A 12,166-nucleotide genomic window follows, 5' to 3' on the forward strand; every position below is an offset into this window, starting at 1 on the left:
ACTATCATTTTAAACTGGGCTCCTGAAAGAGGAGGTAACATTTCTTACTTTAATTTCCCTTTGATTTTCAGCCCTGTTACTTGGCAGTCCCTAAACCAGCAGGGTGTAGCTGAAGGCCCAATGACATTCTGGGACAATAATTGCATTTATTGTTTTTCCTTTGCTTTCTAGTCCAAACCATATGTTTCTGCCTTTTAAGATTAGCCCTAGGCTCTGCTCTATCTCTGTTGAGGGCTCGTGTGCTCCAGGCGCGGGGCTGCGATCGCTGAGGCAGCAGCAATTCCGGCCGGGAGGCCCTTGGTGTGGAGCCCAGGGAGAGTGGCTGGGGAGTGCTGCTTGTATTTCAGCTCATGGCAGAGCCCACTGCAGTGCCCCACCTCCAGATCCCTGGGCCATAAGGCTGCCAGCTGTGCAGGGTGAGCAGCTGGATGGAATGGCACTGGCAGCCTTTTCTGTCCAGTCTCCTGGTGGCCTGGTAATTTACTGGGGGTGCAGCTCCCTGCTGTGTGTTCCAACAGGCTGAAACTTCAGCTCTGTGTATCTAAATTGGAAACTGATTTCTAGGATATCATTCATACATGAAATACGCTGTCTCTGCAGGTTATGATTAAAAAATGGTCGATCCCTTGTCCTCTACCTCTGAGTAGTGCCATAGAGACTTTACAGGTAAAGTGCATTCTGGTTTGAAGTTCTAATTTTACTAGTAAACTGTATTGCTTTTTTTACATTAACACTTTCAGAATGGCTTGCAATTTAAATTCCTTCTTTTATTAATCATCACAGAATTTCAAAAGTTTCATGTCGGTGGTTTGGGCTTATTCTTTCATTATGCCTTTTTTTTTTTTTTTTTTTTGCATTTACGTTTTACAGGTTTCAAATTCTACTGGGGATTGTAAAGCAAAGCTCTTTCATCTTTCAAAAGAGGTAATCTCTATTAACAATACACAAACTTAAAGGGGGGTGGTGGTTTTTAAAAAATTGGGGTTTAAACCTTACCCAGGCTAAGCTGTCCCTGTGTAAAACTTGTTATGGGCTGCTGAAATATTTTCTGTACCTGCTGCCAAGTGTTATCCAATCTCACTTTTTTTTTTTTTTTGTATGGTTGACTGTCCAAGTTAGCATATATGAAAATATTTTGGAAATATGACTGAAGAAGAAAGTATAACAGATGAAGCAGTAGTCAACCTTGTCATGCAATCAGATCAGGCCAAGTTAACATGCCCTCAGCTGGAAGTTGGTGCTACTTGGCTGTGAGCTCTTAGTTCCTGGCAGTGTAGAGCAGGTTTCCTGACTGCCTGCACCTACCCTTAGTTTTTCCTTACCTGAAGCTGATTCTTCAGGCCTGATGCAATCTTGTGCATCTCATTGGGTGCCAGCTCTGGTATTTGTTAATTAGTGTGACATTTTAGTCATGTAACCAGCCATTAAGGCCTGCAGAAGAGGGAGTGTCTTCTCATGTAGAAGCCTGGTCTCTGTGTGATGAAGAGGAAGGGAAAAAGGTAACTCTGGGATAGCCCTATAGTGGGATTTAGGAGGGATGTGGCTGCATTTCCTCTGAAAAAACAAAAGTTCACCCTACCCTCTCCCTCAAAAAAAAAAAAAAAGGGAAGGAAAAAAAAAAAAAAAAGGCTTGGGCAATGCAAACATCAGACAAATGTTACCTGTACATCAAAGAAGAAACGGTGCTTTGACCAGAAACATCTACTGTGAGATTCTGGCCTTTTGTGCTTTGAAGAATCTTGGGACTCATCTCTTCTTCTTTTTTAAAATTAGCTTTATCAATAGAAAGTAGCATTTGTTTTCCAGTATGGGCCTGATAATTTCAGCGCAAAAGTGTTTGTTATAGTTCAGCTTATTCTACTTGGCAGTTGCAGTAAGCTGTCCTAGATGATTCATCTCTTTTATTACAAATTTTTGGAATAATACAGCGCTAATTGTGTGGTTAGATGTTTAATTACATAACTGTCTTAAAACTTTAAATTCCAAAGCATGTTATATTTCTTGTTAGTATTTTGTTTTATATTTTATGTTTTATCCAAATTTTTCTAAAGGAGTAATCAAATAGTGAGGTCAGGGTGAAGGAATCACTAATTTGAGGAAGCCATGGATCTTGGAAAACTTCTTAGAGAATTTCACAAATGATACACTAGCTCTGGGACACATCCTGCTCTTTCTACATAAGTACTTGGCTTCAGTATAGTCAAAAAAGAATCCTCCAGTTTTTGGCTTACAGGCACCAGAACTTCTGATGATGAAACTGAGCTGTGTCCACTTGAACTTACATGACTTGAAAAGGTTGAATTTTTGTGGACTGATTGAGAGACACCATTTCTGTTGTGTGATTTATCTCAAAGCATTCAGCTGGAAATATTCCACTGACTTCCAACACTCAAACTGAATTCTGAATTGACAGAGAAATTTTTCAACCAACAGTAATAGCAAACAACTTACAAGATGTTTTCTTTCTATTTCAGAGTGCTTATGCAATACCAACCATGGCCTTTTCTTTTCTGTGCCATACCTCAGTCTTGCCAATTTATTGTGAGCTCCAGAGGTAATGTATGAATCCATGCAATATTAAAATATATAAAAATAACCTTTATGTAATACTTTCCCTAAATAAATCCCAAGTAATTTTTATTTTTTTAAGTCAGTGCCATCAAACACTGCAGAATAAGGAGCTTTCATGGTTTTGGGAAATGTACAGTTTTAGTCTGTACTGGCTTTTTCTCTCTTAGAGGAGAGAAAAGTAGCAAATATGGTTCCATCATCAATATCAGGGTATTGAGAGGAGAAAAAAAAGGTAATTTCTTAAGGTACTTTAATAGTCAATTTTTATGGCTGTGACTGAATCTGCATTTGGCCATTTCTGATCTAGTGAGGGTTTCTGATACAGATTCTCTTCCTGGCTTTGAATAGGTATCATACTGTGTGAATCCCAATTTTCATTTAAAAGAAACACTGGATTCCGTATGGGATGGGGACAGTGTTAATTGTCTGCTTGAAAAGTGCCCCTTTAATCACCAGATTAAAAATACTTTTAAACCTCCTAAATAACAGTTACAGCACAGACCTCAGCAAATAGTCAGTGGCCTTAAATTAGGCCAATACTTTCTCATGAAAGGCAAGGTACAATATAGATTAGGCTGTGTTTAATCATTCTCAATACAGATAAAAAACCACTGATTTCCTTTTCTTTTTCCTTTTTAGTCCATCCAAAAGGAGAATGCAGAATGTAACTGTCACAGGAATTGGTCTGAGTTTCCTAATTTACTTCATGTCTGCTCTTTTTGGATACCTGACATTTTATGGTAAGTGTATTCTTCAAGTATTCCTTAGAACAAAGATTAATGATAAATGATAAATGTCTTTTGCCTGAAATGCTTCAGGCATTAGCACACTTGAACCCTCAGATTTTAAAAATTCAAAAGGATGGGCTTTGAGCTGGGTTTTCCAGCCATGCTTCTGGTCTTGCATGTAGTTCCTGAGCTGCAAATGTGTTTGATATATAAGATGAATCAAGAAGTGCACATTTCTTAGAAATGTTGTTGACATTTAAAGAAGTAATTGTACCTTTTTATTACCAATCAGAAGAGTGATTGATATCATACTTGTCCTACCAAATTCTACAGGCATTTTCACTTACTATAGAGTTTAGGTGACTGTGCTGCAATACCAATTTAATTACTCTACATTTGGATTTCTAAATACATCTGGGTACAGATTTTTAATAGAGTTTAAACATAGATGAATTCTTCTGTCTGGCATTCCTGTACTTCCCCAAGTGCACAGAAAGATTTCAGACCCCTTATCTACACAGTGGCCTTTTTTTTGAAGGTCCATCACAGTCCTGGCAGAAGTAGGTGAGTTTCTATTTCATACAGCAATGATAACACAACTAGTTTATTGAATTTCCTCTACTTGCTGATTCTGTTGTAGTTTCATACCAGTGCTGTCACATAAATGCATCACAATCATCCATGAGGATCCTTCTGATGTCTTCTGACAGCTCTAATTATGAGATGATCACATCCTGATCTTCATTGATTAGAATGAATAAAAATTCTTACAGGAGATCTCTAGGGCAGTAAGGTGAAAGTTATGATTAGGATTTCCTCTGCTTTGAAGTGTTTTATAATTCCTGATCATGGGGATGAGATGGCAAAGCACCAAGAATATTGGCTTTCAGCATCTAATAATTCCAGGTTTTTAGGGACTTTTGTACCTTTTATCCACAAGTGTAAGCATGTCTGAAAATATTCCCTAGCTATCCAGAAACCTTAGAAAAATTATATGGGGAGTCCTGAATGCCCTAATAGTCTATTGGCCACTGTTGCTGTTTCCTGACTGTCTCCATGAGGTTTGCTGGAGAATATAAATTTAAGTGCAACTCAGAGAGGTTCAGTAGGCAGCGCAGGGTAATCATCTGTCCAGATGAAATTTTAATAAGAAGGGAAAGAAAAAAAAAAAAAAAAAGGAAAAAAGAAATAGTCCTGGAAGCCATCCCAGTTCCTGTTACCTTTACTGCCATGATTTCTTTGGGACCAGACCCTGTTTTGACCATAGTCTTTCAGTGTTTTCACTGGGAATGCTTTTGGTTTTCTGCAGGCTTGATTTCCTTTAGTAACTCTAAGACTCAGGAGCCTGAAATGCTGGAATCAAGAGCGGATGCCTGTGAGAGAGTTGTTTTGTTTGTTTCATTTGGTTTTTCCCTCTTGCAGGCTTCTTCTCCTTTTCACTTTTTGGTTGTCTTGTTTAATTAACTTACTTCTTTAAACAGAGAAAGTCTGTTCCCTGTTCCTGAAACACCAGTCTGAGAAAATGTAAAACATTTTTTTTTAAATTGGAAACAAAAGAAGAGTTCCCTCTTTGAAATGAGGCATGTTTCATCTCTCTGTGGTTCAGATGGTTTCTTCTGTTTTCTGTGAATCTGAAACTTCACAGAGTGACCAGACTTTGAAAATTTCATTCCATTCCAAAGTCTGAAAAAGCAGAGTTAAGATTAAAAAAAAAAACCAAACCCGGGTAGTAGACTGTTAAATTTTTGTTGTTGTTGTTGTTGTTTTGGGTTTGTTTTGTTTTGGTTTTGTTTTGTTTTGTTTTTGTTCTGCTGTCCTCTTCATATTTGTGTCTCTTTTTTAGGCATGTTTGGCTTCAGCAGAGGCTCTTCCTGGCTTTGCCTCCTGAAGTTTTTAATTTCCCTGAAGATTTTGCATCCTAGTATATCAGTAATGCCAGAATGTTTCTGCATCCCCCAAGCAGATGGGTCCACTTGAATGTCACCTTAATATGCCTTGCTAATTACCTTAGCTCTCCAGTGATTAACAAAGCAATTAATTTGTCTTCTTTTCAGACAAAGTGGACTCTGAACTGCTACAAGGTTACACCAGGTACCTGCCCCATGATACCATCATCATGACTGTGAGAGCAGCCATTCTTTTTGCCGTGCTCCTGACAGTGCCTCTGATCCATTTCCCAGTGAGTATTCCTGCGAGCTCTGGAGCTGGCAGTGAGCACTGGTCACTAATGTTTTGCAGACTGCAATTCTTGAGTCACATCTACTCTTGTGTATCTTATTCACTTGTCAAGTGATTGATCAAAGACCACATATTTGCATATGTTCCATGAAAGCTCCAAAATAACAACTAACCACCAAGCTAATTTGTGCTCTTGAGACAGATTTCAGATTAAAACTAGCCCACAGCATTGTTTTTAATTTAGAGAATTCAGAACTTCTAAAGTTTATTTAGTTTGATTTTTTTTCTCTTAAATTGAGTTTTGCTGACTTGGTTTTTCCTTTCTACATGCACGCACCCACACACAAACACACTTATACTTGAAACTCAATTTAATTGTAAATTAAAAACACATATAGACCTATTTCACTGAAAAAACACCCTAGTTTAGCTTATCAATACTGTGGTAGAATTGAAAATTCATTCATTTAGGACCAAAAAGAATTGTGCAGGCAAACCTCTGTGTATGGAAGCGCTGTATAGATGATGTATCAGTTTGGCAACATGCTGGCATTTGCTACCAGGCATTTTCAAAGAGACAAAGCACTATCCCCCAGACCTTCTTTTGTCCCTCCAAAAAAGGGAGGGGCCAGTAATTTCTTAAGACTAATGACCATGTGATAAATCTTGCTTTAATACAGTAATAAATTACATTCTACACTACACAGAGACAAAGCATTAAACTATCGCTAAGCTTCTGGCGGTTTGATTTTTAAAATATTCTTTCACATCTGGAATGATGTAATTCTTAAGGTTATAAAATTGAGGAAAGATCAAAAAATATGTCTGTGTATGTATGTATTTACCCACACAATGTTTGTCTTTGTATTGTGTAGGCAAGGAAAGCTGTGTTGATGGTGCTTTTCTCTCATCTTCCTGAGTCATGGGTTTGCCATATCCTTGTCACCTTAACACTGAATGCAGTTGTTGTTCTGTTTGCCATGTACGTGCCAGACATTAAAAATGTATTTGGAGTAGTTGGTAAGTTCTTGTGGTGGTTGGTTTTCTTGGTTTTTATTTTAACTTCAAGAAATTCAGTACATGATTCTGCAATGTACTTCAGTCTTCTCTAAACAAAATCTTACTTTCTGTTTTTTAAAGGTTCAACCACATCAACATGTTTGCTTTTTGTATATCCTGGACTTTTTTATCTTAAACTTAACAGAGAGGACTTTCTATCACCGCAGAAACTTGGGGTATGTTTTCTGGTTTTCCATCTGCACTAGTAATATTTAAACAGCCTCATTTTAATTGCATTTTAATACACAGTGGAGCACACAGTCCGAGGGGCAAAGCTCTTGTTTTCATTGCAGCTCACAAAATCTCTGAGCATTTTCTTTCATCCTTCTTGGTAGCTCTGGTCTTTCTGAAACTCCTTCTTCACCAGAGGTTTCTGGCAAGCAGTGTGTCCACATACTGGACCATTCATCTGAGTATGTGCTTTTTACCTATAATTTTCAGATGTAGACTTTTAATCCAGTTTCTGCTCAGTTTTTACCTATTACTCTGTTGTCTGGGCAATGGGGACAAAGCTAAACTGGATTTAAGTGAAACAGTTTTTGTGCTTGTTTTCTATAAAAGACTTCACAAAAACATCTTTTTTGTTGTTGTTGTTCTCTTCCTTTTTGTTGTTTTCCTTCTCTTTGTGGTTTCTCTTTTGTTGTAGTAGGTTAAATTCTGGGTTGGAATTTGTGCAGGAGCCTGCTTTTTGTACTGTAACTGGGCAACTTCATGGCACTGGCCAAAATGTTGACACTGTTTATACATAGTCTTTCTGCCATTCTTATGATTCATGGGGCTGCTCTTGTATTGACAAAGCAGGGAATCTGAAAGAAAATCTAATAATGATGCCCTCTGACCATCTAAAGTCATGACTAGTTCCAGCAGATTTGGAGGCTTGTTATAAATCAGCAAGCTGCAGTCTCTTGAACTGTGGTTTTATTATCATCTGGCTATTCAAAAATGTAAAAAAGCCATTGTAATTTTAATTGTATTTTGAGTAAAATACGAATCAGTTTCTTGTTTTGTTTAGAGTTGTAAAGGGCCACAATTATTTTGTGTGCAGCTGGGTACTGTGAGCAGAGAAACCAGACTGCTCCAGGAGTTCCCAGTGAAACTATCCCAGGCTTGGTTTAGTTTCCTACTAAGCAGATACTTTGTGTTTGAAGGCTGAGTAGTTGGAAACATTGTAATGATTCTTTTAAAAGACACTATTTGTACCTGTTCTTGTGGACTTTCATAAGCCTTGGACATGTGAAACATTAATTTTTGCTTTTCTTTCTTCACAGGCATGTGCCTTGGTTATTTTTGGCATTTGTGTTGGCCTTCTCAGTTTGGTTCTAATAATTTTAAATTGGGTTGACCAATAACAGGCTATTGACACTGCCTGAACTGAGCTTTAGGAGGACACCAAGAACCAAAGAGGTGCCAACACTGCTGCAGTGAGTGCTGGACATCCTAAAGGAACACTGGCAGAGGCTGCCCATGGAAGAAGTGCTGCTCTTTTCAGCTCCATTGCTGATGGCTCTTCTATAATCTTGAGTCATTCTCTTCAGTTACTGGACAATTCATCTTTGCCATTCTAAAATGTGAGGTTTTGGTGATGTAATAATGACAGGAAAAAAGGTCTTGAGAATTTCTGCAATGCAAAAATGGTTTAGGGCACATGGTGAACTAAACAGAAACTTGAAATTACTTGTCCTTGCAAGACAGCAAGGTGAATAGATATTACATCAGTCTTTTTGTGCATAATGTGATACATGTACATAGGATAATTCACATTGTCCTAATCCTTGAAAGACTTCTATTGCTTGACTAATTTCCAAAGTTTCAGCCAGTTCACATTAAGAACTTATTGATTCCAAGTGTTTACCCTAATTTATCCTAAGGTGGATCCAGAGACCAACTGCTTTAGCTCAGTTTAATGGGCATGTCATGATAATATTTATTAATTGTTTTTTAAAATATACTTTTTCTATGTCAGCACACTTGAGCCATCCTGACGTAATTTTTAAGTTAGCAGGCTTTGCCCATCAAGCATAATAGCTTTTAATAGCATTTTGGTCTGTTTTTTAAATTTTGCAGTTAATAATAGACATTTTTCAATGAATATCTGCTTTTGAGTAGTATTCAAAGTGCCTCAGTATTCCTCCACATGAAAGACTGTTCTCTTTTTCTCTCTTATTCCCATTTTTACAAATGTTTCAGGTTTGAACTAAAGCGTTTCTATATTTTATGTTCTTTTATGTGTCAGAGAAGATTTGGGCTTAAAAGAGGAAAATCTGCCTTGAAAACAAAGGGAAATTTTACTTTTTTGGGACCCTAATTTTACCTCAGATGTCTGTGAACTTCCATGTAGTCTTTTATAATTCCTTATGTTTTAGCCCCCTAAATGTGAATGCGATTTTCAACACCAACTGGCCTTTGTTGGAAATGGTATTTGGTACCCACAAGAAAAGTTCCTCATTTTAGTAGATTGAAAGCAGTAGCTGAGACCATGGTGAGGTTCTATCATTTACATCTATCAGGTGGGATCTGATGGCCCTGAAGTGGCCTTATCTCTTCAGGGATTTCATGCCCTAAGGAAGCAAAGGCTGATTGAATGTGCTTGAGCCTCTCCTGTCTGATGGGGAGGAACAGCAAAGAGCAGAGTTGGAATCATCATCTCTATTCCTGAGCTGACAGATTAGGATTTCTCATGCCAACAGATCTCTTGGCTTTCTTAGGGTCCAAAAGTCACTTCTCATTTTTGATGGATGGTCTGAAGGCATCCAGATGATGCAGGTTAGTACTGCTTCAGAAATCCTTTCTGCTTGGAAATATCCTTCTACCTAGGAGTTTCATTTAAAAATAGACATGTGGTGAGGCCAGGGAACTAAATCAGAAATTTTGTTAGGATCTCAAAGAAAAAGATCCCTGGAAAAGACTGCAGTTATTTTTATAACAAAGTTTCTAGCTGAGATTTCTGGACTCCAGGTGAGCCATGTAATAGTTTGGCAGTACCAGAAGCAGCACATCCACTCTTGGCCAGGAGTTCCCAGCTCCTCCTGTAGCACTGACAGTGGCTCCTGTCAGGATGTTTACCCAGCAGAAAACCAAGGTGACCATGAGATGTGATGTTATCTGCCTAAAAAATGAACTTGCCTTTATTTTTCCAATTTAAACTGCTAACCAGGTGTAGCTGCCTTCCTACCCGTGGCTGCCCTCTGGTAGCTGAGTCTCAGGGGCTTTCTTACACTGCAGGGATTCAGATGCTCATTGAATCTCTGGCACTACTGTAGAAAACTAAATATATACCTTGTAAAAGTGTACCTTGAGTCAGCACTGACAGCTGCACATCAGGCAGTGATTTTCTGTCTGACTGAACCAAAACTTCTTTGGAAAACAGGAGAACTTTCATTGATGAGAATTAACTCAGGGATTTTTGTCTGATGCTAGAATTTAGGGAGTGTATTTATTAGAAATTTTATGGAAATTGTTTCTCATTTATTACCTGCTCTTGTAGCATGCTGTTGAGTACTACTGGGTAGGTCATTACTGCAGTCACTTTTATTTTAAACTAACAAATAATGCTTCAATCTGAATACTTAGATTATCTGTGAGGGGGCAGAAAGTTGGCAAAGCTTTGCTAAGATTTTGCTCTTTCCTCCTCTCCCTGCAAAAGCTGAGTCTTACCATGCACTGTAATGCTCTGTTGCCCTCGGGCAGTTTGATTTGTGTGCATCATCTTGAAAATGTGACTGAGAAAATACCTGAAAATACAGTGTTAATTTTACAGTGGATTCCTGTAGTGCTGCAGAAACCACTACAGTATTGTTTTTAATCCTTGGGTATTATCCTAACTGGCCTGGCAATTGACTGAATGTCCTGATAGGTAGACTTTGGAATGATGAATTCCAGTGTATGAAGTTAACACTTGATGAGGGTGAATGGAAGCAATTCACAGCTCTGCTGGGCTCTCTTATTACATTTTGGCTGTGGTGCAGAAAAGAGAGCACAGGGGTTTACAGAATGCCTGTTACCTTTCTTCTGGAAAAGAACTAGAAATGCTGCTACTTCTGAGTTTCTGTGGTTCATAACTTAAAATATGGAGAGAGGGAGAGAGGGGCAGAAAAACATTTTCTGTTCCCAAATTTAGGAGGTATGAGTGTTGTCCACAATGAAAAACCAGAATAATTTATCCTTCTCATCTCCCATGGCTGTGCTGTGCATTGTGTCTCTCAAGGGTTTTTCTACAATTGTGAACTTCCATGAAGTTTTTGAGCAGGAGAGGCCTCCAGTCTGGAACTCTCAGTTCATTTAAATGCTGACAAATATTTTCTTCATTATTCTTGCATACAGATATTTTTTCTTCCAAATGTCTAGATTTATGAATTTTATTGATTCTACTTTATTGCCTGTCATCAGCATTTTCCAACCTTCTTCCCTGAAGACTTGACAGAAATGGATGAAGGGACCCACAGCATTTCTGAACTCACTTGGAAAGGTTCTCTTTCCCCAGCTGAGCAGGAAGAACAATGTGAGAGATGAAAATTAATTGGTTGCCTTTGATTTATTTTCTCTTTTTCTCCTATTTCCATTCCTTGTCCATTTGGAGGTTGCTCAAGTTTCAGCTGGACTGTGGTAAGCTGGGTGTGAAGAGTGGTTTTTGTAACCAAGAAAGAGACTGCCAAACAGCAAAACTAGGATTATTGTAGAACTCTTTTCCTAGTTAGATTCAATTTAACACTTTACCTGAAATTTTTGTTTTTCCAGTTGATTTTGATGTTGGAACCATTCACTGTAGCTGCTGTCCATACAAAGAGACCTTTGGACATGTTTACTCTTACTGCCAGTGGGAGAGAATTTTCAGTATTATAGAAGTGCTGTGTAATTTCTGCAGTTTGTGGTGGTGGTCTTGGTATTTGTGTGCACCCTAATGTTCATCCAGCCATGCTTCATGTGGGAATGGAATTCCCAAAAGAAATTAATAATGGATGTAGAAATTGCCCAGCTCATGACAAACCTGTGTGTTGTACAACGTATTTTCTGTTTTGAGTTCTCCTTGCCTCAGGATCACTGTAGAACAGCCAAGGCATCTTCCAAAAAAATGACCAGCAAAAAATAAAGAACAGTTTACACAGCTGTGTGTGCTCCCTGTTCTGTTGCGCAGGTGATGTTCTGCAGCACATCCTGAAAAGTTCCAAACTGCCCCTCCCTGGCCAATCTGCTCCCAGTGATGGATTTTACTCTTTGAACTGTGCTCTTCAAAATACCAGGATGCAAAAGATTAGAAATGCCGTTATTGTCCTCCCAGGTATTGGTTCATGGACAGCAAACCTGCCTCTTCTGTACTGATCTGGTCCCCCCTGTGAACAGGAGCCAGCAGAATTTATCTCAGAGGCTGTGGCTGCACAGCTCCGTGCCAGCATTGCCTCTGGGATGTGGGGAAAGGGTGAGCAGCTGGCCTGGCAGTGCACAATGGAGTGAAAAACTGCTCATGGAGACCCTTTGGGGAAAGCCCTTCTTGTTCAGCAAGGTGAGGTCGGTCATGGGGAACAGGCCATTCCCTTAGAGGTAGCATCAGAGGAAAGATGGCTGGCCAGGAGGGGCTCTGAAGCATGGATGTGCTTTTTGGCTGTAAGTCACAGCGCTCTTCAATAGCTGTGTCC

The 12,166-nt window shown here is 38.8% G+C and overlaps 1 protein-coding gene across 1 annotated transcript in view; it reads left to right on the plus strand.

Annotated features, from left to right (window-relative positions):
* Nucleotides 1-11,637, plus strand: part of SLC38A6 (solute carrier family 38 member 6) — a 38,135-nt gene extending 26,498 nt beyond the window's left edge. The window contains exons 9-16 of the mRNA XM_066321620.1: nt 601-666; nt 871-924; nt 2,475-2,554; nt 3,211-3,311; nt 5,354-5,478; nt 6,353-6,497; nt 6,618-6,712; nt 7,805-11,637. Of these exons, the coding sequence (XP_066177717.1) occupies nt 601-666; nt 871-924; nt 2,475-2,554; nt 3,211-3,311; nt 5,354-5,478; nt 6,353-6,497; nt 6,618-6,712; nt 7,805-7,885 (747 nt within the window). The 3' untranslated portion in view covers nt 7,886-11,637. The remainder of the gene's footprint in view (nt 1-600; nt 667-870; nt 925-2,474; nt 2,555-3,210; nt 3,312-5,353; nt 5,479-6,352; nt 6,498-6,617; nt 6,713-7,804) is intronic.
* The last annotated feature ends 529 nt before the right edge of the window (nt 11,638-12,166 follow it).

The sequence above is a fragment of the Sylvia atricapilla genome, chromosome 6 (assembly GCF_009819655.1).
Source record: "Sylvia atricapilla isolate bSylAtr1 chromosome 6, bSylAtr1.pri, whole genome shotgun sequence".
NCBI classification, from domain to species: Eukaryota; Metazoa; Chordata; class Aves; order Passeriformes; family Sylviidae; genus Sylvia; species Sylvia atricapilla.